Source organism: Bos taurus, chromosome X (genome assembly GCF_002263795.3).
Source record: "Bos taurus isolate L1 Dominette 01449 registration number 42190680 breed Hereford chromosome X, ARS-UCD2.0, whole genome shotgun sequence".
Lineage (NCBI taxonomy): Eukaryota > Metazoa > Chordata > Mammalia > Artiodactyla > Bovidae > Bos > Bos taurus.
Window position 1 is genome coordinate 85,360,131 of NC_037357.1, and position 26,437 is coordinate 85,386,567.

Consider the following 26,437-nt stretch of genomic DNA (forward strand, 5'->3'; position numbering starts at 1 on the left):
TTGTTGATTCACTTAATTTTTAAGAGGTCTTATTTGCAAATGGCATTTTATCTTTAAAGGATTTATGCTTTGTACATATATCTCTTTATTCTTAAGATGCCAAACCTATATTTATATGGGTAGTTGAAATTGTTGAATATATGTTATAAATTAAAAAGAAAATGTGGGGAATTCCCTGGTGGTCCAGTGGTTAGGACTCTGCACTGTCACTGCCATGACCCAGGTTCAGTCCCTGGTGGGGGAACTAAGATCCTGCAAGCCATGAGGTGCACTCAAAAGAAAAAAAAAAGAAAGAAAATGTACTACTAAGTTTTAAAAAGTTATTAGAACTGAGGCCTTTTTGCTTAAAAGACACAAAACAGATTTTAATTTAGAAAGGTTCTAGGACCATTAGAATAGGCCACCCAAGCTAAAAACCTTCCAGTGAGGTCTATATTATCCAGTGGGGCTGAGAGATTGGGAAGGAGGGAGTGTTGTTAGGATAGTGATAATTCAATTGTATGCTTCCAATTTTTAATAGTCTATCATTAAAAGAAAGGTTTCTTATAGTTTAGATCAGAGGTTGACAAGGTGTGACCTGTGAGCCAAATCTAGCCTGCCACCTGTTTCTGTATGGCCTGGGAGCTAAGAATGGCTTTTAACATTTTTAGTTATAGGTTTAGTGAAGTGTTCAGTGAATTTGAAAAATGAATAGTATAAGTGAAAATTATATGAAATTTGAATTTTAGTATGATAAAGTTTTATTAGAACAGAGCCACGATCATTTATTTGTTTATGTATTGTCTGTGGCTGCTTTTGTACTACAATAGCAGATTTGAGTAATTGCCATAGAGACCATATGGCCTACAAAGCCAAACATATTTGCTATCTGGTTCTTTACAAAAAAAGTTTGCTGAACCCTAATTTAAACTCCCTTCCCAATGTGGCCTTCCCATGCAAGATGATTTCTACCCAGGAGGTTTGAAATTTGTTAACATGTCTATTAACATTAAAGAGGGTAAGCCTGTTTCCTGGCAACAGGGATAACTGTGGTTGACATAGAAATACTTTACTGAGTGGCAGGCACCTATCTAGGTAAATTTGTATTTTTTTTCTTTTTTCTTTAATGGTTTTTGAGAGCTTTGGAAAAGAGTTGACCTCCAGACTATTCATCTGGTCATAGGAGACTCATGAGTCACACAATGTGTCTTTTAATTTTTAAAAACAAGCTTTAAAATGACTGAGATGAAGGCAGGTTTATTTTTAGAAAGTACAGAAAAGTTCATCTACTTCAACTTCTGGTATCTTTTTTAAAGACAAAGGAGAAGCAGTAAAATATGTAGGATATGTTCTTTTTCTTCTGATTTGTTTACTCTGTTCCGTATTTATGGTTTTAGTTACTGGACTACTCAAGAAATACATTTATAATATTTATGACTTCTGTTTAAGGAAAAGTTTGGGAGGTTCTTTGCCCACATGGGCAGGAATTGATCCTTAAGGATGAAAGAAGTGTTCTACTCTGGTCTGACTAGTGGCCTAACTCAAACATCTCTCTCCATTAATGGCTCCGAAGGGTATTCCTGAAAGTCTAAGGGAGCTGGACTTTCAGATGTTCTTTTACTTAAGGATTACTTCCAAATACCATCATGGATTTATCTTCCCTGATTTTTATCTCAGTCCTTCTTGAACCTGTTTACATTTTCATTCTGTTCCACTTCTTGAGCTGATGAGTTCTCTAAGTTCCCTAAGCATTGCTCAAAGTCCTGCTTTCTTTTTGATAAAATTTCCTTTAGGTTACAGGGAGTGCCCCTTTGTTACTTTAACTTTGTGATTGGGTGAATAAAGTCAACAATTTCCACACTCTTCTTGATTCTTATCAATCTGTTTCATTCTTGTAGAGCAAGATTTCTCAGCCTTGGCAGTATTGACATTTCGGGCCAGATAAATATGTGCATTGCAGGATATGTAGCAGCCCCCTTGGTGTCTATCCCCTAGATGTCAGTAACAATGCCCCTTGCCAGTTGCAACAACCAAAGATGTCTCTAGATATTGCCACATTGTCCCCAGGGAACAAAATTGCCTTCAGTTGGAAACCACTGCTTTAGATATTTGTCTTTGTCTTTTCTAAACTGTAAGGTTTGGTGCTTTGGGGACTAACTTTATAAATATGGAGGTTTATATATCCAATTAATTATATTGTGCTTTTCTGGATTTTTTCCAGCCCTGCTTGATGTCCATCTTGAACAACAGTGAGAATCACTTTCATAGTTTCAGTTTTTCAAGTCAGGTGCATCGTTTGTGAGTGACATGGGGAACAAATACCTTGAAATCTTAGAAGTTTTTTCTAATTATAAACGTCCTGTGTGTACTGTAAAAAATGTGGAGAATGGAAAAAAATGGAAAGAATGTTTGTCACTCAGAAAACTTATTGATGCAACTAATGTCAGTAAATTGGTTTATGGCCTTTATTATTTTCTATATATTTTATTTCATAGATACAGTCTTGCTATAAAACTAATTTTATACTGTTTTTTCCACAATGTTTTAACATACACATTTTCTGTGTATCATGTTTAAATAATTGAATGAAATACCATAATATTAATATACTTTACTCCTGTTTTGTTTGATAGCTAGATTTCATTTATTTTTATTAGGGAGCTTTAATGAACATTTTGTTCATAAATCATTTTCTGTGTTTTGGATTATTTTTCAGACATGGATGTTGGAAGTAGATTTCCTGGATCAAAGGGTGTGGATATGTTTAAAGTGGAGCCTCAAGTTATTTTTAAGCTGCTGCATAACCCCATAGATGGCACTCAGTTGTGGCTCTTTGCACTGACCATGCATTTCATAAGTATGTCTGGTGGGCATATAGAAGGAAAGAAAAGGGCTATGTTTGAGTTAATCACTTTTCCTGCCCCCTGCTCTTCTGGAACATTAATGGGGAATCAAGAAAGTGAAGTTGCTCAGTCATATCCAACTCTTTGCAACCCCATGGACAGTAGCCTGCACCAGGCTCCTCCATCCATTGGATTTTCTAGGCAAGAGTACTGGAGTGAGTTGCCATCTCCTTCTTCAGGGAATCTTCCCGACCCAGGGATTGAACCCAGGTCTCCTGCATTGTAGACAGATGCTTTACCGTCAGAGCCACCAGGGAAGTCCTAATGGGGAATCAAGTAGCCACCAAACCACAGACTTAGATTCTCAGCCCCAAATAATCCTAGTTGGGTTGACTTCCGACAATGCTCCTTTAAAAAGGAGTTTCACCCAAGAAAGGCATTTACTTTATACTATTGTATTTTGCCTGGCTTACAGCACTTAAGATAAATCAGAATCCTGTTAATCATTTTGAGTGAGATTATAGTAGGAATAAGATCTGAAAAGGCTTCCCTGGTGGCTCAGACGGTAAAGCATCTGTCTGCAGTGCAGGAGACCTGGGTTCGATCCCTGGGTTGGGAAGATCCCCTGGAGGAGGAAATGGCAGCCCACTCCAGTATTCTTGCCTGGAAAATCCCATGGATGGAAGAGCCCGGTGGGCTACAGTGCATGGGGTCACAAAGAGTCGGACACGACTGAGTGACTTCCCTTCACTTCACTTCAAGATCTTAAAACTGCCTTCAAATTACTGTTCTCAAGGGTGCAAGGTGAGGGCTGGTACATATTTCATTTCTGCCAAAACAAAGGAATACTCATTGTGGGAGGTAAGGAAGAAAATAATGCCTTTCTAAAGTCTGCACCCTAAATAGAAGACTAGAATATAAACAGCTGAATAACAAATCCAGATGTAAGACAATGAGGTGCTTTGCACTGTACTTATTTATGGTTTTGCTTAGCAAGAAATTTTATTCTAAAGTACTTTTTAAAGTGTGCCTCCAAGTGAAGTTTCACATGTTGTTTTAGGGATGGCCGTAAGCAGAATCTGGGACTGTATTTGAATGTACATGATTTGTTGAGGGAGTGCTTTCAGGAGAAACTTATAAGGGAGCAAGGACAAGAAGGTAGGAAAGAGGAAGGAGCTAAAGTGAAGATATGGTCTTAGGAAAGTGTAGCCTTAGCCAGTTATGGTTAGGGGCAGGTGTAGAGCAATTATTGGCTGCTGGCTGCCCCTGGGAGGGAAAGAGAGTATAATCTCCCTGGCAGGACTCCAGCCCTTGGGGAAGGGGACAGCTGTGAGCCATTAGCAGCCAACAGGCAGTAGCTGGGAGATGGGTATGCTAGCTAGTAAAGGAGATCTGGGTGAGGCATCTTTTACTCTTTCTCATGTTTACATTGTGCAGGACTCTGTGCTGAGACCTGGGGGTAAAAGATGAATTTGACATAGTTACTGCTTTGAAGATGGTTGTGGTCTTGTGGCAGGGCTGACCATGTAAAGAATATTTACAGTGCAAATGAAGAGCACTTTACATGGACTGAAGTATAGAGAGAACCTTACTGAGGAGATCCAACAAATGAGTCAGACCAGGTTGAGAGAAAATGGGATGGTCCAGGTAAATAGGCAGGATACTGTAGGCAGAGGGAAGAGCCCTGTCCAAAGGCTGGCAAGTATGAAACAAGATGATACATTCATGGAATCACATGGCGCATAGCAAGTGCAGGAAGTAGGGGAGCAGCAGCTGATGAGATCTGACAAATTGAAGCTGGAATGCTCTGGACCTAGAAGGCCATGCTCAGGAAGCTTGGGCTTAGAAGGGGCAGCATTCCTGCTGTTAACTCCCTAGCCTGCCTCAGGTCTCAGGGTCAACTTGGAGTGTCCATTCTCCATATACTTGCCAGCTATGCTCTGCCCTCTGGTGGCCATGTAGCTCCAAGCATGTTATTTAAACATTTCTGGTGGCTCAGGCAGTGAAGAATCTGCCTTCAATGCGGGAGACCAGGTTCAATCCCTGGATCAGGAAGATCCCCTGGAGAAGGAAGTGACAACCCCCTCCAGTATTCTCGCCTGGGAAATTCCATGGACAGAGGAACCTGGTGGGCCTCAGTCCATGGGATTGCAAAGAGTCAGACATGACTGAGTGACTAACACTTTGACTTTGAGCCCCAGTTTCCTCATCTGTAAAATGGTGGCAATGATATTTATAGGACTGCTGCTGTTCTATAAACTTGATTAAAGGTAATAAAGACAGATCTAAAGGTTTACCATCATGGAATTATTCTGCTGATATTTACTGTTCTTTGTCATTTTTCTATAGTAATTAAAACAGCAGTGATCACTGAAATAGATCAGTGGACTTTAACAGCCCAGACCCCCAAATTTGCTTGCTTTGTTTTCTTTAAGTTATAAGCAACCCAGTTTCCGGGACTGGTATTATTGGTGTTAATCTGTTTCCTAGGCTCTTTATTGATAATACAAGATTTTTTGGTTTCCATCTAACAAAAAAGGATTGTTACTGTATTAATTTAGAAAGTACCATATTTGGGAATTCCCTGGTAGTCCAGGGGTTAGGACTTGGCACTTTCACTACTAGGGTGTGAATTCAGTCCCCATGCATGTCTCATAATTTTTTGCTGTAAACTGGGCGTTTTAGATAATATAACAATTCAGTACCGGCACCCTGCCGCCCGACCCCAGGGCTCTTTATTATTTGCTTATTTACTCTTTTAGTGACTAGCTGCATTATTTTACTGAAGTCTGTTTACTCTCCCCATTTGCCTGAAAGTGTGTGTAGTCTCTCTCTGTCTCTCTCTCTCTCTCTCACACACACACACACACACACACACACACAGATGCTTAAACCACTGGAAATTTTATTTAGAGACATTAGTTTTCCCAATATAGGAGCTTTCTGTAACATTCCTCGGCACTGAAATACTGGGTTTCATTTGTCTGGGCTTCCCTGGTGGCTCAGAAAGTAAAGAATCCACCTGCAATGCAGGAGACCTGGGTTTGATCCCTGGGTTGAGAAGATACTCTGGAGAAGGAAATGGCAACCCTCCAGTATTCTTGCCTGGAGAATCCCATGGACAGAGGAGCCTGGCGGGCTATAGTCCATGGGATTACAAAGAGTTGAACAAAACTGAGCAATTAACACTTTTTTTTTTTTTTTAGCATTCCTTGCGATAGATGTAACTTTAAGTTAAGCTAGTTGTTTGTCAGTTGGGAACAAGGGAGAAAGCGCAAAAGGGGGAAAAAGGGCAGGCAGAAAAGCAATGGGTTGTGCTTTCAACCATTTTTCCTTTTTGCATTTCTTTTTCTTGGGAATGGTCCTGATCACTGCCTCCTGTATGTCACGAACCTCTGTCCATAGTTCTTCAGGCACTCTTAGGTCTAATCCCTTGAATCTATTTCTCACTTCCACTGTATAATCATAAGGGATTTTATTTGGGTCATACCTGAATGGTCTAGTGGTTTTCCCTATTTCTTCAACTGAAGTCTGAATTTGGCAATAAGGAATTCATGATCTGAACCACAGTCAGCTCCCAGTCTTGTTTTTGCTGACTGTATAGAGCTTCTCCATCTTTGGCTGCAAAGAATATAATCAATCTGATTTCAGTATTGACCATCTGGTGATGTCCATATGTAGACTTGTCTCTTGTGTTGTTGGAAGAGGGTGTTTGCTATGACCAGTGTGTTCTCTTGGCAAAATTCTGTTAGCCTTTGCCCTGCTTCATTCTGTACTCCCAACACCAAACTTGCCTGTTACTCCAGGTATTTCTTGACTTCCTACTTTTGCATTCCAGTCCTCTATAATGAAAAGGACATCTTTTCTGGGTGTTAGTTCTAGAAGGCCTTGTAGGTCTTCATAGAACCATTCAACCTCAACTTCTTTAGCACTACTGGTCGGGGCATAGACTTGGCTTATTGTGATATTGAATGGTTTGCCTTGAAAACAAACAGAGATCATTCTGTTGTTTTTGAGATTGCACCCAAGTACTGCATTTCGGACTCTCTTGTTGACTATGATAACTACTCCATTTCTTCTAAGGGAGCCTTGCCCACAGTAGTAGATATAATGGTCATCTGAGTTAAATTCACCCATTCCAGTCCATTTGAGTTCGCTGATTCCTAGAATGTCGATGTTCACTCTTACCATCTCCTGTTTGACCACTTCCAATTTGCCTTGATTCATGGACCTAACATTCCAGGTTCCTATGCAATATTGCTCGTTACAGCATTGGACCTTGCTTCTATCACCAGTCACATCCGCAACTGGATATTGTTTTTGCTTTGGCATCATCCCTTCATTCTTTCTGGAGTTATTTCTCCACTGATTGCCAGTAGCATATTGGGCACCTACTGACCTGGGGAGTTCCTCTTTCACTATCCTATCATTTTGCCTTTTCATACTGTTGATGGGTTTCTCAAGGCAAGAATACTGAAGTGGTTTGCCGTTTCCTTCTCCATTGGACCACATTCTGTCATGACCAACCTACACAACATATTAAAAAGCAGAGACTTTACTTTGCCAACAAAGGTCCGTCTAGTCAAAGCTATAGTTTTTTTCCAGTAGTCATGTATGGATGTGAGAGTTGGACTATAAAGAAAGCTGAGCAGAGAATAATTGAAGCTTTAGAACTGTGGTGTTGGAGAAGCCTCTTGAGAGTCCCTTGGACTGCAAGGAGATCCAACCAGTCCATCCTAAAGGAAATCAGTCCTAAATATTCATTGGAAGGACTGATGCTGAAGCTGAAGCTCCAATACTGTGGCTACCTGATACAAAGAACTAACTCATTTGAAAAGGCCCAAATGCTGGGAAAGATTGAAGGTGGGAGGAGAAGGGGACAACAGAGGATGAGATGGTTGGGTGGCATCACTGACTCAATGGACGTGAGTTTGAGTGAACTCCGGGAGTTGGTGATGGACAGGGAGGCCTGGCGTGCTGCAGTCCATGGGGTCGTAGAGAGTCGGGCATGACTGAGTGACTGAAATGAACTGTGCATTCAAAGATGGGACGTGCCTCACTTCTTTCTTCAGCCAGCCTTGTCTTATGCCTTTCAACCTTGGCCTTTGACAGCTCTACCTTTCTAACTGCTTTTCCTTTCTTGCTCATCTCTTATTGGGGATCCCTGACTGATAATGACCCTGTGGCTGCCCCTCTTTGTTTGGTTGAATAGTGGTCATGTGGCCACATTTGACATAGGACTTGCCAGTCCTATGTCATTCATCCTCTGCAGCTTAGATTTCCTCCTAAAGCTAGTATGTGGCCTCACCCAGTCTTTCACACTCTGTAATGGGGAGAATTTGGTAGAATTCTTCTCCCACCACTCTAGGTCATTTGAGAATATTCTTAACAAAAATAATATGATTTGTGTAATTCACCTGCTGCTGCTTCTTGAGCAGTGTTGACTGCCCTATGGGATGGATCTGTGTGTTGAGTATTTATTCAGTGTTGCCTTCTCTTTCCCAGGATGCGTCACGATGAAGCGCCATAGAAATATCAGCAGCAGTGACAGTTCAGAGGACAGTGAGTAGAACCAGCCAACAGCTGGTAACTCTGTATCTATAATCTTTTAGAGTTTCTTTGACTTGAGAACAAGCTGTTTCATGCTTCTTTCAATGGGTTAAAAAATGTTTCTAAGAAGGAAAACTTGGGGTACCATTTTTCTTACTTGTTTAAATTCCTTTAGACAGGTAAGTTAGATGAGATAATTGGTTTTGTGTGGCATATAGCATTTTGTTTTGCACTTTTTATTTACCCAGGCAACAAAAGCCACATCTACCAATGGAACAGTGCTTTTCTAGAAAGAAAAGTGTGAGAGCATAAATTGTAGACCCTGTAGTTTTATTTTAGCTGAGGTGCTAAGTGTTTGGATGTGTCATCATTTGTAAAAGACAACAACTGTATTAACAGTAGCATTTGGGAAAATGCTGAAGGATAGGCAGATTACTTGCTCCACATTTTTAGTTTTTTCAGTTGCTTTTGCGGATACTTTTTCTCTAGATGGAACATAAATTGTCTTGTTCTAAATTATAATGAAGTATGATTATACCAAATTGAATCTCCTCAGTATTAGCATTGTTGAAGCTTTTGCACCCTGGGATGTCACCTATAAATGTCATTAAACTCCTTTATGAGGCTTTTGTGGTTGCAATTTAACTATTTTCTTCAGTGATATGAGGTCACTGTGCTCTTCTCCATCATATATTTCACACACTCTTGGATGACATTTAGTTATAATAACAGGTAATAAGTCTCAGTATTTTTTCTAATTATCTTTTACAGATCCTTGCACTTCCTCTACTTTTGGCTCAATGTATAGGAGCAAGTCAAAAATGCCAAATGAACGCAAGAAGCCTGCCGAGGTGAGATCAGATATTAAATTTTTAGACTTAAAAAATTAGACAGCTACCTTCTGCCTACATACCTACAATACCCAGATCTTAGAGATGTGAGTAGTAAACAGTGTTCCAGTGGATAGGCTTGTATTTCTGATGAAAACAAGTCTATCTACTTTTTTTTTTTCAAGAAAGATTCCATTTTATTTTTCCTTTGGGAAAACAGTGGTCTACACTCTGCTTTCATTTTGGTAATGGCACCTAAGTGCCTGGCTTTAGAATATAAATCCTCCTCTAGCCAAGAAGTCAGAGTAAGCCAGAGAATTGGGATGGACCAAAAGAGCCAATGATCTGGTCTATGATAGGAAAGAGCTAAGTTGGTAAGTGGGAGGCAATGCAGAAAGGGTAGATGAAGAAGTCATTGATAGAGAAGAAAAAGACTGGGTTGGGGATCTTTGGGGCTATGGTAAATATTCACAGCCTTCAGGGCACTACCATGAAGCCAGGAAAAATGGCCCAGTCCTTGTGAGGCTGGTCATCTTCTGCCTCAAGGGCAGCAAAGTGCCAGAGTTGCACTTGGATTTGGGAATAGTTTAGTGGATCTTACAGACTTTCCTCTGTGATAATTAAATGATGAGAAACTGATCTTGCCTATCTTTGCTTCTACTATAAGTAGTCTTGCTTGGCTGCAAAGGAAAAAAGAATGTATTAGTAAACTATTGCAGCATTATATGTTATCACAAAGTTAGTGGCTTAAAGCAGCACACATTTATTATCAGTTTCTGTGGGTCAGGAGTCTGGCTACAGCGTGACTAGATTCTCTCTGTTCAAGGTCTTTCAAGGCTGCAGTCAGTGTGCTGGCTGGGCTGTGTTCTCATCTGGAAGTTTGACTAGGGAAGAATTTGTTTGCAAGTTCATTCAAGTTGCTGGCAGAATTCATCTTCTGGCTGGAGTACTGAGAGGTCCCTGTTTGTTGTCATTGTTGGCTTTTGGTAGAGGACACCCTCCACTCCTAGGTTGCTTATAGTTCTTTGCCATGTGGCCTTCTCCATGGGTCCTCTCAAAACACAGTAGCCTACTTTGAAATCCAGTGAGGGGAGAGTCTTTTACTCCAGTCTGACTGAGGCTTATGTAACATAATCATGAGAATGATGTCCCATCATGTTTGCCATTTTCTATTGATTAGAAAGAAGGCCAGGTTCAGTTTGACCTCATGCAGGTGTGGTGGGGGGAGGCATTGCTTTCGGGTGTCAGAGAGAACATTTCTCCCTTTCTCAGAGATCACTTTTCTATTTTTGCCAGGGATCTTTCTGGGCACAGTAGACTATCAGTGTGTATTTATATGTGTCTGTGTCATACAGAAAAACTTAGGAAATAAAATACACAAAACAGGAGCAAAACAAATTTCCCATCTATCCAGAGGTGGCTTTGACTGCAGATTTGATGAGAAAGAAACCTTGCTACTTTCCCATTTAGGACAACCAGTCCTAGAACGTAAAGTGACTCAAGAGCTTTGGGTCGCAAGGCCTGCTGCCTCCAAGTCAGAATATCATTCTTTTGCAAAAGATTGAAGACCTGGGCTACTGGAAGCAAATTTTTTTCATTTATATGCCCCATTCTGTTACAAAAGAAAGAAGCTGATATTGTATAGCAAAACCAGCCTTGGCATTAGAAGAGATTGATTCCATGTTTTGCTGGTTTATTTCATCTCTCTGAGGTAATTTGTTTTGTTGTTATAACATGGACATTATCACATCTACCTCTCATAGGTTCCATTTATTGAAATTTTATGTGCTAGAGCTTTAGATTAGATTGTCTGATTGTTTCCCAAAAGTAAGCAATTATAAAAATATTCTTAGATGCTTCCATCATTTGAAAATCTTATTTAATAACTTATTTATATCTGTATGAACTCATGTATATTTATTTTATACTTTGGATTATAATCCAATACTACATAATATATTGTGTTGCTAAAGTTAGTCTGTAATCAGTGAAATTATCTCTTATTTTTCTCTTTTCAATTTCTCTTGATTTCTGCTCTTATATTTATTATTTTCCTCCTTTTTGCTTTAGTTTTATTTTGTACTTTTTTCTAGACTCTTGAGGTTGATGCTTAGGCTTTGAAAGTTTTCCTTTTTTCTAATATAAGAATTTTAGTGCTGTAAATTTCCCTTTAAATACTGCTTAGCTTCACCCCATTAATTTTGGTATGTTTATTTTCATTTTCATCCATTTCAGTATTTTTATTTTCCTTGAGACTTCCTCTTTGATACGTGTATTATTTAGAAAAGTGTTGTTTAGTTTTTGAGCATTTGGAGACTTTTCTTGCTATCTTTCTGTTACCAGTTTCTAGTTTGAGTTCACTTTTGTCACAGAACATAATCTGTATGGTTTTAGTTCTTTTGCAGGTGTCAAGGTTTGTTTTCTGGCACAAGATATGGTTTATCTTGGTGAATATTTCATGGGCACTTGAAAACAATGTGTATTATGCTGCTGTTGGGTCCTATTAGTTGATGGTACTCTTCTGTATCCTGGCTGATTTTCTGCCTAGTAGTATTATCCGTTGTTTAGAGATGGCTATAGCAGTCTCCAACTGTAATCGTGGATTTGCTTCTTTCTCCTTTTATTTCTATCAGATTTGCTTTGTGTATTTTTAAGTTCTGTTGTTAACTACAAACATATTTAGGATTACTGTACCTTTTTGGTGAATTTATCATCATGTAATGTCCCTCTTTGTCTTTGGTAATTTTATTTTTCCTGAAGTCTATACTATCTAATACTAATATTGTTTCTGGCTTTCTTTTGATCCATGTTTATATGGTATATGGTATATTTTTCCATCTTTTTACTTTTAATTTACACATACGATTTTTATTTGAAATGAGTTTCTTATATAGTTGGGTCATTTTTTACTCTATAAATCTCTTGTCGCTTTATTGGCATATTTAAAACATTTATATTTAATGTAATTTTTATTATGATTTGGTTTAAGTCTGCCATTTTACTGTTCATCTATTTATTTTCTCTGGTTTTTTTTTTTTTTCCTCTTTTATTTTCTGTCTTGTGGATTACTTGAATATTCTTTAAAATTCCACGTTGATTTTTTTTTTTTTTGGCTGTGGCATGCAGCTTACAGGATCTTAGTTCCCCAACCACGGATTGAACCTGAGACCTCAGCAGTGAAAGCAAAGAGTCCCAACCACTGAACCACCAGGGAATTTCCCCCATATTGATTTTTCTATGGTGGCTTTTAAGATTTAAAGACATATATATCTTTGTGTAGATTTTTAGTGGTTGCTTTTGAGAAGTAACCTTTTAAAGAGAGGCCCATCTTCCAAAATGACTTATCAGTCTACTGTTCTCTACATTTTATATATACTATTTTGAGTGAAGTAAAGGAAGGCTACCACCATTTAGGTTTGTTTATCCACCCCCGACTTTTATCATATAATTATTTAAATATTTTCTCTACATACATTGACAACTACATTAGACAATGTTAGAATATTTGCTTCAACCATAAAATATTATTATAAAATTCAAGAGGAAAGGAGTAGTCTATTTTATTTACCCATATTTTTATTCTCTTGTTCTTTCTTTATTCCTGATATTCCAACTTATTCCTTTTGTTTCCTTTCTCTATGAAGAACTCCATTTAGCTATTCTTTTAGGGGAAGTCTGCTAGTGATAAATTCTCTTAGTTTTCATTCAGTTGAGAATGTCTTGGTTTCACCTGAAGGGTATTTTCACTTAATATAGAATTCTGGTTTGACAAAACTTTTTTTTTTTTTCAGCACTTGAAAAATGTGCTAGTTCCTTCTTGCCTCCATGGTTTCTAATGAGAAATCTGTTCTCATTCAAATGGTTGCTCTCCTATAGGTAATCAGTCATTTCTTTTCCAGTTGCCTTCAAGATTTTTCTTCACCTTTAGTTTTCCAAAGAAAACTTTACAACTGCATACCTGGGCATGGATTTCTTTGGATTTATCCTGTTTGAGATTTGATTCTAAGTTAGATTGTATAATCTAAGTTTATATCTTCTGCCAATTTTGTGAAATTTTCAATCATTATTTCTTCAGCTATCTTTCAGCTTCATCTTTTTTTCTCTTCTTCTTCTGAGACTTGAGTTGCTTGAATGTTAGATCCTTTATTATTTTCCCACAGATCCTTGAGACTCATTTTTTCCAGTGTATATTCTTTCTTTGGTTAGATTAATTTCTCTTGTTCACTGATTCTTTTTTTTTTTTTGATAGGTAAAAAAATTTTATTTACTTACTTACATTTCTCCTAAAATATAAAAACCTGAATGGTTTCCTGAATTTCAGCTTTTGGCAGTAAATAAAGGTCAATGCAAAGAACAGTAAGCCCCAACTTTCTGTAGCAGCTTTTTATTTTTCTCTGAAAAAGAGAGTCCATTTTCCTAAAGAGACATTCATTCAGATGAGACATATATGAGGGTTTTTTGCTAAATTGCTAAAAATCATATAATTCCTGTAACTCTAGGTAAGAATTACAACAGGAAGAAAACATTAACTTAAATACTCCAGGTCACTGCAAACCCTGCAAAGTCCCTGGTGTCTGTGACAGGAGAAGAATCTGACATGTACATACTTGAACTAAAATCTAGGCCACAATGCTCTAAGACTTCATTTACTGGTCTGTAATTCATTAACAGACTGTAAGACTTACTTAAATCTAATTATGTGGTAACAAGACCTGAGAGTGTTTTGTAAAAGTTTGTTTTAGAAATCCTTAGATAAACTTAATTTGCTAATTTTCTATTCTGTTTTCTATATTTTTCTTTGTTTCATTGGTCTCCTTTGCTTTCCACAAATTCCTAAGGACAGTCCCTTAAAAAATTATTAATTCTGTTGTTTGGTTGGAGGTGAACTTTTCCCAACAGTCTTCAGGTCTGTGGATGTCCAGAGTATAAATCTGGTGAGCCACATGGGCTCCTATAGCAGCCAGGGGAGTGTAGTAGGGTGCAGTCTGGCCGCTCTTCACTCCCACCAGACTCAGCGCCCCCAGCAGGCCACACTGAAACCGCTGAGCCACTTCTTGGTGTCTTCCCAGAACTGCAGTGCCGTGGACTTAAGCCCGATCAAAGCATCATCTCTCTTATTCTGATGGGCATAGATAGTATCGTATATTAGAGTCCACATAATTCCAGAAAAATAAAGAGGAAGGCAAACAGATGGATCACAGGAACCCTTGATAGCAGACCACACAAGTAATGCTCCTCAATTAAATGTCAATTCCAAGGCCAACTGAGGCCAGTATGTAATTCCTTTCTTTAGTGGGTAGGTGATGACAAGAAGTAGGGATGCTGCTTCAAGAGCTGTCGTAATTCAGACACAGAAGAATGCCCAGGGCCAAGGTCAGCTGTTCCCCAAGAAAAACAAAGGATCAAAAAGTTGAAATGTCTCCAGCAGCTATTGGGCGACTTGCTGTTCTTGTAACCTTTTTATCATAGTCCTGGTTCCACATGTCATTAATAGTACAGCCTTCTTCACACATCAGAACAGCTCCAGTGCCAAGGAGGGATAACATGTACCAGTCTGGGAGACAACCTGGGTCCGCTGCCAGACCAGTGCTCCAAGTACATGGTAAACAGAGCAGCCAGGTTCCTAGGGGCTTGTCTAACCGCATGAGGCACAGGTAGGGCAGCAGAGGGCGGGGACCGAGTTCATGATCATGGCTGCCAACAGGCTCAGTGGATGCCCGCTTGGCCCCTGCCCGGCCGAGGGCTGCCAGTTTGCAGCATGGAGCCCATGGGCCATGCATACAAGGGCCAGGAAGCGGCTGCCTGAGCCCCACAGCCACTCCTGCACCCCAGCCCTCAGGCCCCATGCCGCCCACTCCCAGCTCCTGTCCCCTGATTCTTTATTCTGTTAATTCCATTATTCTATTGAGCCTATAGTATGTATTTATGTCAATTGTTATGTTCAATTCAGTCGCTCAGTTGTGTCTGACTCTCTGTGTCCCCATGGACTGCAGCATGCCAGGCTTCCCTGTCCATCACCAACTCCCGGAGCCTACTTAAACTCATGTCCATTGCATCGGTGATGCCGTCTAGCCATCTCATCCTGTGCTGTCCCCTTCTCCTGCCTTCAATCTTTCCCAGTGTCAGGGTCTTTTCCAGTGAGTTGGTTCTTTGCATCAGGTGGCCAAAATATTGAAGTTTCAGCTTCAGCATCAGTCCTTCCAATGAATATTCAGGACTGATTTCCTTTAGGATGGACTGGTTGGATCTCCTTGCAGTCCAAGGGACTCTCAAGAGGCTTCTCCAACACCACAGTTCAAAAGCATCAATTATTCTCTGCTCAGCTTTCTTTACAGTTCAACTCTCACATCCATACATGACTACTGGAAAAACTATAGCTTTGACTAGATGGACCTTTGTTGGCAAAGTCATGTCTCTGCTTTTTAATATGCTGTCTAGGTTGGTCATAGCTTTTCTTCCAAGAAGCAAGCGTCTTTTAATTTCATGGCTGCAGTCACCATCTGCAGTGATTTTGGAGCCCAAAAAAATAAAGTCTCTCACTGTTTCCATGGTTTCCCCATCTATTTGCCATGAAGTGACAGGAGCAGATGCTGTGATCTTAGTTTTCTGAATGTTGACTTTTAAGCCAATTTTTTCACTCTCCTCTTTCACTTTCATCAAGAGGCTCTTTAGTTCTTCTTTGCTTTCTGCCATAAGGGTGGTGTCATCTGTGTATCTGAGGTTATTGATATTTTTCCTGGAAATCTTGATTCCAGCTTGTGCTTCGTCCAGCCTGGCATTTCTCATGATGTACTCTGCATATAAGTTAAATAAGCAGGGTGACAATATACAGCCTTGACGTACTCCTTTTCCTATTTGGAACCAGTCTGTTTTTCCATGTCCAATTCTAACTGTTGCTTCTTGACCTGCATAAATATTTCTCAGGAGGCAGGTCAGGTGGTCTGGTATTCCCTTTTCTTTAAGAATTTTCCAGTTTGTTGTGATCCACACAGTCATAGGCTTTCAGTTCAGTTCAGTCGCTCTGTTGTGTCCGACTCTTTGCAACCCCATGAATCATAGCACTTCAGGCCTCCCTGTCCATCACCAACTCCCGGAGTTCATTCAGACTCACGTCCATCGAGTCAGTGATGCCATCCAGCCATCTCATCCTCTGTTGTCCCCTTCTCCTTCTGCCCCCAATCCCTCCCAGCATCAGAGTCTTTTCCAGTGACTCAACTCTTCACATCAGGTGGCCAAAGTATTGGAGTTTCAGCTTCAGCATCATTCCTTCCAAAGAACACCCAGGACTGATCTCCTTTAGGATGGACTGGTTGGATCTCCTTGCAGTCCAAGGGACTCTCAAGAGTCTTCTCCAACACCACAGCTGAAAAAGAATCAATTCTTCAGCGCTCAGCTTTCTTCACAGTCCAACTCTCACATCCATACATGACTACTGGAAAAACCATAGCCTTGACTAGACAGACCTTTGTTGGCAAAGTAATGTCTCTGCTTTTGAATGTGCTATCTAGGTTGATCATAACTTTCCTTCCAAGGAGTAAGCGTCTTTTAATTTCATGGCTGCAGTCACCATCTGGAGTGATTTTGGAGCCCCCAAAAATAAAGTCTGCCACTGTTTCCACTGTCTCCCCATCTATTTCCCATGAAGTGATTGGACCAGATGCCATGCTGTTTGTTTTCTGAATGTTGAGCTTTAAGCCAACTTTTTCACTCTCCACTTTCACTTTCATCAAGAGGCTTTTGAGTTCCTCTTCACTTTCTGCCATAAGGGTGGTGTCATCTGCATATCTGAGGTTATTGATATTTCCCCGGGCAATCTTGATTCCAGCTTGTGCTTCTTCCAGCCCAGCATTTCTCATGATGTACTCTGCATCATAGGCTTTGGCATAGTCAATAAAGCAGAAATAGATGTCTTTCTGGACCCCTCTTGCTTTTTCAGTGATCCAGTGGATGTTGGCAATTTGATCTCTGGTTTCTCTGCCTTTTCTAAATCCATCTTGAACATCTGAAAGTTCACGGTTCATGTACTTTTGAAGCCTGGCTTGGAGAACTTTGTGCATTACTTTGCTGGCTACTTTGTGTGATGAGTGTAATCGTGCGACAGTGTGAACATTCTTTGGCATTGCCTTTTTTGGGGATTGAAATGAAAACTGACCTTTTCCAGTCCTGTGACCACTGCTGAGTTTTCCAGATTTGCTGGCATATTGAGTGCAGCACTTTCACAGCATCATCTTTTAGGATTTGAAATAGCTCAACTTTAATTCCATCAAGTCCACTAGCTTTGTTCTTAGTGATGCTTCCTCAGGCCAACTTGACTTCGCATTCCAGGATGTCTGGCTGTAGTTGAGTGATCACACCATCATGATTATCTGGATCATTAAGATCTGTTTTGTGTAGTTCTTCTGTGTATTCTTGCCACCTCTTAATCTCTTCTGCTTCTGTTAGTTCCATACCATTTCTGTCCTTTCTTGTGCCCATCTTTGCATGAAACATTCCCTTGTTATCTAATTTTCTTGAAGAGATCTCTGGTCTTTCCCATTCTATTTTTTTCCTCTATTTCTTTGCATTAATCACTGAGGAAGGCTGTCTTGTCTGTCCGTGCTATTTTTTGGAACTCTGCATTCAAATGGGTATATCTTTCCTTTTCTCCTTTGCCTTTTGCTTCTCTTCTTTTCTCAGCTTTTTGTAAGGCCTCCTCAGACAACCATTTTTCCTTTTTGCATTTCTTTTTCTTAGGGTTGGTCTTGATCACTGCCTCCTATACAATGTCACAAACCTCTGTCCAAAGTTCTTCAAGCCCTCTCTCTATCAGATCTAATCCCTTGAATCTGTTTGTCACTTCCACTGTACGGGATTTGATTTAGGTTATACCTGAATGGTCTAGTGGTTTTCCCTACTTTCTTCAATTTAAGTCTGAATTTGGAAATAAGGAGTTCATGATTATTGTATTATTTCATTTCAAATTTTCCATTTGGTTATTCTTTATATCCTCTTATTTTTTTGCTGAAACTTTCATTTTTTTTAAACATGTTTGTAATTTCTCGTTGAAGCATTTTTGTGATGGCTGCTTTAAAATCCTTGTCAGATAATTAAAACATTTGTGTCATCTTGGTGTTGGTGTCTATTTATTGGTTCTTAGTATTCTGAGAAATTTTCTGTTGCATCCTGGGCTAGGTTTTTATGGGGCAGGGCAGGGAGGGGTATTATGTTAACAGACACCAGGTCTTTAAAAACATTTTTTTTTTGTTTATTTCATTTTGGCTCTGCTGGTCTTCACTGTTGCACAGGCTTTTTTCTAGTTGTGGAGAACAGGGGCTACTCTTTAGTTGCAGTGCGTGGGTTTCTCATTTCAGTGACTTCTCTTACTGCGGAGCATGGGCTCTAGGGCAAGTGGGCTTCAGTAGTACCACCACATGGGCTCAGTAGTTGTGGCTCCTGGGCTCTAGAGCACAGGCTCGATAGTTGTGGTGCTCTGGCTTAGTTGCTTTGAAGCATGTGGGATCCTCCCAGATCAAGGATCAAACCCGTGTCTCTGGCATTGGCAAATTGTTTCTTTACCACTGAACCACCAAGAAAGCTCAGACACTAAGTCTTATTTAAATCTTTTTTTGGCAGGCCTCCATAATAACCAGACCGGTGGGGAAGAGGCGTGCTGACTTTTTACCACCAGTTGCAGATTTCCCTACATTCTTTATCCTAGTTCTGTTATCTCTCTAGGAAGGTAGTTCTGTTCTCTCTCTGGGAATGGGGAAGGGTATCTCATTACTTCTTGGCAGGGGTGGAAATCCGCATTTTGTTGCCTCCACTTATAGCAGGGAGTGGTGTGGTAACAGGTACTGCATTACTGATGGACAGTGGCGACAGTCTAGGCTCCCTACCCAGTCTCTACTGATATCACATTGAGGAGGAGGAATGCCTTGTTATTGCTAAGTGAGAGTGGATGTCAACGCCTTTCAGATGATGTTATTAGTACCATAGGGATTGTTCTTTTTTAAAAAAAAAAAAAAACATTTTTATCATCTTTTTTAAAATATTCTTACAGCATATAATTCATCTACTTAAAGTGTATAATTCAGGGGGTTTTAGTATATTCACAGAGTTGTGTGGGTAAGCATTACCACAATCTAAATTTAGAACATTTTCATTACCCTAGAAAGAAACACCCTATCCATTAGCAGTTAACTCCCCGGACCCCACTCCCAGCCACTGGCAACCACTAATCTAATTTCTGCTTCTATGGTTTTGCCTATTCTGGACATTCCATATAAATGGAATCATACAATATATGGCCTTTTGTGACTGGCTTCTTTCACTTAACAACATTTTCAAGATTCATCCGTGTTGTAGCGTGTATCAATACTTCATTTCCATTTTATGACCAAATGATATTCCATTATATGCATATATCACATTTGAAAAATCAGTTCTTTAGTTGATAGAAATTTGGGTTGTCTGCATTTTTGGAATATTATGAGTAATGATGCTGTGAGCTTTCATATACATGTTTTTAGGTGGACATATGTTTTCAAAAACACCTAGGTGTAGGATTGCTGAGTCCTATGGTAACTGTTTAACCACTTGAGAGAATGCCAGACTGTCTTCCAAAGGGGCTTAATCAGTTTATATTCCCACCAGCAGTGTACAAGGGTGTTTGAAATTAGTTCTTACTATGGGTACCAGAGACTTGGCATTCCTCTGGTGACCCTGTTTTTGTCTCCTTTTTTGACCTTTTCCTTTATGCTTGTCCTCAGAGATTTTGTCATCTGCAGCTCTTCTAGTATAGCTACTGTTATCAATCAGGCTTTAGTGTGGTGGTAATGGTATTAAATATTTAGGATATTTAGGAGGGATAGTGTTCTCTATTCTTCTGATTACATCTCAATCTCAGGAGCATGTAGTAGTCCTGTGTTTGGGAGCAGGGTTGGAGAGTGGCCTTCAGGGATAGAGCATTTTGCCCCTGCCCACTATTATCCTGTCTGCCTATAGCAGGTATCCTCTAGTATTCTCAGTCTGTGTCCTTGAGATTCTCTCTCTTGAGATTAGGGCTTTTTTCTCCCTTGAGTAACACAGGGAAGCTGAGGCTGGGTGCTTCTCCCTTCCCATAGCACTAGTCAAATTATTTCAGTGCCCTCACTTGAAATCCTTCCTCTGTAGATGAAGCCTTTTGTTCAGTAAGGGAGCCAGGACACTGAACACCAGCAACCCAGACAGTACCACTGGGGGAGCTTTTTCTCCAGGTTCTCTCCCTAACTTCCCTGTGAGATCGCTCCTAGGTTTCTAGAGAAAAAGCTTACAAGAAGGTGGGAACTCCCTATGAGTACAGCCCCCAGAAACTTCATATTCTCATAGTAGTCCCCACTTGGCCCCCAGAGATTCATCAGAATTTCTAATTTAATGTTCCTACTGTGACCTCTGCCCCAAGAAAGTAAATGCTTCTGTCCTATGTCTCCCTGCAGGCATGGTTGTCTCTCTTTGAGTCTGACCATTTGTCCTGTGACTCATTTCTCTAATGGTTTCACAAAAAATCGTTAATTTGCTGCCTCTCCTGCCTTTTTCTTCTTGTAAGGATGAGAATTTCTTTTTTCTGACTCTCTACAGGTCCAAGATGAAACCTCATGTGTTTTTTTTTTTTTTTTTTTTTAACTAGGAGTTAATCATTGAAATGCAGTATAAATGATCTTTTTCTCTGAGGCTTAATTGGCTACACAGATAGACAAATATTTTCTTTGATGTTTAGTGCTTTGCTGAGATTCCTGTGTGTGCCTCCCCCTGATTTATCCTCTAGAGAAGCATTTCCTAGGGCTGTGTGAATTCCACATACGTTTAGGGGCTTTGATACCTTGTGAAAATTGTATGCAGACTTTTAAGGATATGTTTTTATGTATATTTTTTTCTGAGCTAGTAGCCTTCTTCTGATTCTCAAGTGGGCCCCTATTCTTGAAGAAGTTTTTAAAAAGCTAATTGCTGTAGAAAAAGTTCATAGTACTAGGTGACCAATTTGAATATATTAAAAAATCTTTCATTCTTTCTCAAAGCCTGGATATTTTCACCTAATATTAGTCTAACTGGTCTATGAAACATATCAACCTACCTTAAAAGATTGACTGTGTGTCTCCTCTAGGCCTAGAGTCTCATTCGTTACATCTGAGACTTTCATAGCAGCAGGGTGAAAGCTCATATATTTCAAGTCAGCAGAATACACTGCATACTCTCAAATAGAGCCTATTCATATCATTTTACCTGTATCTCTAACAAACTTGATTATTTGGTTTTCTGACCCACAGCAGATAAAAAGTACTAAGCTTGCAAATGCACACTTATTGCACAAAAAGGGACGTTGAGGAATGGGAGAAAAACTTTGAAAGCAAACTTCAGTTGTCATCTCTTATGCGAAAATTGCTCAGATCTTCAAGTCAGACTCAGTTGCTCCCACTCCTCCATTACCAGAATATATCAGTATCATGGTAAATACCTCTGTGATACAGGGTAGGAGAATTATCAAACCTATCTAAGCAGCCTAAAAGTACATTGCTTTTTGGGAATCAGTGTTTCAGTTGATGTCAGCCCATAGCCATCAGAAATGTCCTATTTATTCTTTATAAGAAACCTAAGAATTATTTTAAACTATCTGAAAGATATGTCCATGATTTTTAAAGCTTTAAACTGAGAAATAAGTTTCGCTTCACTGGAAAAACCACTGTGGGACATAATATCTTGACAACATTGGCTATTTTTGTTTATAGAAATTCTTTGCTAGGCTTTCTCTGCTTTGAATGGTTTATTCTTTCTAGATAACCTGAAAAGTCTCTTTTTGCCTTAAGATTTATAATTCTAAGAAAATCACTTACAGTTTATTCCTTTTGATTAGATATAGTTACTGTGTTTGCAGCTGTTTTTTCTTTTTTAATACTTTTGGGGTGACATCTGTTTGTCATCAGTTATGTATAGTTTTAGATTTAGTGACTATGAATCAAAACTGATCAATCTTCTCTGCTTCATTATACATGGACCAGACAGTGTTCCCCTTTGTGTCATATAGGAAGTAAATGTTTTGGCTTTTCCTCTAAAAAATGTCACAGAAATGTTCAGACTAGCTGTGCTTTAAGAAACTGCCCACTGAGAGATGTTAATGAGAACAGTAAAAGCCAGAGCTGTCCATGAAGGGCATTTTCATTTTGTGGCTCTGGCAGGTTAAGCATTGATATTCTAATTGAATTCGTAGTGAGGCCTCCTTTGTTTCCGCAAGCATCTGAGGGGCCAGGATGGGCATGCACTGTTGGACTTGGCATAGCTGCTGGACTGTATGTTAGGCTGTGAATTCCCTCTTTGACCATAAATGAGCAGATATCTGGTAAGTACAAAGTCTTTTTGTTTCAGGAACTTTTGGGGAAACTACCAGTGCATATAAAATAGGCACACAATTAAGAACTTGTAAAACTTGTAAACTTCATTACCTAGGTCAGTGTCAATATCCAGATCCGTCATTCACAATCTTTAATTTAGCAGCAAATACCCATGTTTCATTCTGTGAAGTTTCTGCATTACCTCGTGACCTATAGAATGTTGGTTAAAGTTCTCGATGGGGCTATTGCTTGGGAACACTGTCTTTGGAAGTCAGACCATCCACGTTTTAGTTGAGCCATGAATTCACGTCTCCTTTTACCTATCAACAATTAATTTATGGACTGGAAAAGAGAACTTTCTGCTTTTAGAACTAAAGCTGAGACTATGTTGATGATAGTAAAATAACTGCAGCTGGAGTTTATTTACCAATTACCATGAGCCCAATACCATACTAAAGATCTTTACATAAATTCACCTATTTAATCCCTACAACTACCCCAGTGAGGTTAAGGGTTCTTATTCTTGTTTTACAGATAAGTAAACTGAGACATAGACAATTTAGACAACTTCCCCAAACTAGTAAGTGGTAAAATTAGTAGACCAATCCCAGCAGTCTGTCCCTAGACACATATTCCTTTCTTTATAAAGATTTTTAATTTATTTTTAACCATTTGAAACATTTGTTTGGTTCAAATATCAAACTGTGAAACAAAATACATTCAGAGAGATCCAGCTTTTGTCTCTCTTGTCCCTGTTTTCTCCCCTTTTCTCAGCGTTAAATGGTTTTCTTTGTAAGTTCTTGGCTTATCTTTTTATTGTTTCTTTATGAAAATAAATACAAATATGAATGTATGTGTGTACTACTATATATGTATAAAACTGATACCTCTATCAGGATACACTATAACTATTTTGTTTGCCCATGTTTATTTTAAAAACCTTAAAAAATACCTTTTCTTACCAGAAGCAGATTCATGAGACCAGTCTGGTAAATATATTTTGTATCACTTTGCAGATATCTTCCTGAGTACTGAACTCACATTCCTATCCCCTCTTCAGCATTTTATGTTCTGCCTCATACTTGAAATGTTTGACTTCTACAGCAAGATAAGGCAGACTCTTGCACTCTGCCTTGAGTAAAAATGCTTCTCTGGAAACCTTGGATCTGATGCTATTTAATCTGGCTAGCCTGTTAAATTGAAATCAAGCTTACCATATAAGTCTTTTTTTCTAAAGGTGGAAGAGAGAATTACAGTAGTCATTGGATTTAGCTTTCATTTGCTTAAGAAAAATAGGTATGAATTGATTGGTATTTCTACAGTCCCAGGTTCCCCAGACTTCACAATGTTCCTGTTCCCTGGAAGTTTGCTGTTTCTGAAGCAATGGACAAGAGCCAAGTTTCACTGGCCTCTGCTTTTTCTCTTTGTCTAGAGTCTTCAAGTTTCTCTTATGTTTGGTAAATGTGTGTATTAGTTTCCTAGGGCTGCTGTAACAAATTACCACAAACTGAGTGGCTTAAAACAACAGGAATTTATTTTCTCACAAGTCCAAAATCGACCAGATTACTCCCTCCAGAAACTTTAGGGAAATTCTGTTCTTTGCTCTTCCAGGTTCTGATATCTGTCCGCACTTACTGACTTGTGGATTGATGAATCATTCCAGTCTCTACCTCCATGGTTGTACTCCCTTCTCTTCTGTCTCAAATTTGCCTCTGGCTTTCTCTTATAAAGACACTTGTTACTGGATTTAAGGCCCACCTGGATTTTCCAGGATTATCCTTTCATCTCAGAATCCTTAAATTATTTTTATCTGCCAAGAACTCATTTCTAAAGTAATGCAACATTGACAGGTTCCATAAATTAGGATGTGGACATGTTTTTGGAGTTGGGGGGGCACCATTCAGCCCACTTCTGTGTCTCTAGGCTAACTTAGAAAATGCTACAGAACAGATTTTTGTAAGCAATTTTATCAGGTATGAAGACATGGTATATGCTGTGTGATTGTTACTAAACCCAAAGCATGACTTTGCAGTCAGTTGATATATTTTGAGAAATATATGAAAAATAATGAAATATTTTAGGAGGTTGAAAAATACTTGGTTGTAATAGTCTTTCCAGAGCTAAGGTAGGATTTCCCACAGAACCCTGTTTCACAGAGGCAGTAGTTGAGCACAATTGTAAATTGCTGCCTCTTCTTAACCACTGTCTCATTAAAGGCATTCTGGTAATTTATAGAGATGGTTCAGAGTCTTCAGCAAAATGGTGATTCAGTTTCTCCCACTGGCCACCCAGAACACTGAGCCCTGTGCAAAATATGTTAATAGATATGTCTGTGATCCTCTCTTGCTTCCTTATACAAAGCATTATGTAATAAACCTCCCATTTTTGTTTCCTATAGACTTAGCTTTCTCCCCACACAGTAGCCAATTAATTGGCTAGGATTCTTCATAGGAAGGTCATTTTGTTACCACCTCATCACCAGCATGTTCAATGTTGGTTTCCTGTTCAGGTCATGTTATTAATTCTAAATCTTCCCTAAATGAAACCAATAGGCATTTGCAGAGTTGTCCCTGCAAAGTAGCAAATGGAATGAGTCCTTATTCATTTAAATGACATCATTGGAAGGACTGATGTTGAAGCTGAAACTCCAATACTTTGGCCACCTGATTCAAAGAGCTGACTCATTTGAAAAGACCCTGATGCTGGGAAAGATTGAGGGCAGGAGGAGAAGGGGATGACAGAGGATGAGATGGTTGGATGGCATCATCAACTCGATGGACATGGGTTTGGATGAACTCTGGGAGTTGGTGATGGGTAGGGAGGCCTGGCATGCTGCGGTCCATGGGGTCACAAAGAGTCGGACACGACTGAGCAACTGAACTGAACTGATTATATGATTGTTCAGTCCTGTACTTTGTGAAATGTCAGTTTAAACAGACTACACCAACTGAGAATTAATTGCTTTATTGTATCATACTCTATACTTCAACTTTCATGGTAATGATGACCCTATGTGTGAAACAGCAAAAGAGACACAGATATAAAGAACAGACTTTTGGACTCTGTGGGAGAAGGCAAGGGTGGGATGATTTGAGAGAATAACATTGAAACACGTATATTACCATATGTGAAATAGATGACCAGTCCAAGTTCGATGCATGAAACAGGGCACTCAAAGCCGGTGCACTGGGACAACACTGAGGGATGGGATGGGGAGGGAGGTGGGAAGGGGGTTCAGCCTGGGGGACACATGTACACCCGTGGCTGATTCATGTCAACGTATGGCAAAAACCACTACAATATTGTAAAGTAATTAGCCTCCAATTAAAATAAATAAATTAATTTTTTAAAATGTCTTGAACTTGAGAGGTCAGAGAAAGCAACCCAATAGTGTTAAATTCACAGTATGTTCTCCATTTATTGGATAAATCAAATTTAAAAAATCACCAGAAAAAAAAGAATTCAGCAAGGTGGCAGGATATGACATTAACATATAAAATCAATAGCTTTTATAATCAAGTGGAAGATGCCTAGGGCACGTTGTAATGTAGGAAGTTTAAAAAGTACTCAAAAAAAGAGTGGGATGTGTCAAAAGTGCATAGGTGCAAGCCAACCTGAAAGAGCTCCCAGTGACCAAAGGTAGAACAACTTGAGCATAAAGTTGTTAATTAACAGTAATACTGAATTATAACCCAAAGAATAAAATAGATCCATGAGGTTCTAGAGGCTTCCCTCATAGCTCAGTCGGTAAAAGAATCTGCCTGCAATGCAGGAGACCTGGGTTCTATCCCTGGATTGGGAAGATCCCCTGGAATGGGGCATGGCAACCCACTCCATCTTGCCTGGAGACTCCCACGGACAGATAAGCCTGGCAGGCTACAGTCCATGGGGTCAC

General features: G+C 39.4%; 1 protein-coding gene and 1 pseudogene across 3 annotated transcripts in view; one reads left to right on the plus strand and one right to left on the minus strand.

The window, feature by feature from the left end:
* JADE3 (jade family PHD finger 3) overlaps positions 1-26,437 on the plus strand; it is a 138,782-nt gene that overhangs the window by 62,314 nt on the left and 50,031 nt on the right. For all 3 annotated transcript variants that reach the window (NM_001304988.1, XM_005228098.5, XM_024987822.2), the window contains exons 2-3: positions 8,328-8,384; positions 9,144-9,223. In NM_001304988.1, coding sequence (NP_001291917.1) covers positions 8,339-8,384; positions 9,144-9,223 — 126 coding nt within the window. In that variant the 5' untranslated portion in view covers positions 8,328-8,338. The remainder of the gene's footprint in view (positions 1-8,327; positions 8,385-9,143; positions 9,224-26,437) is intronic.
* On the minus strand, positions 13,969-24,218 carry LOC132344296 (4-hydroxybenzoate polyprenyltransferase, mitochondrial-like; annotated as a pseudogene).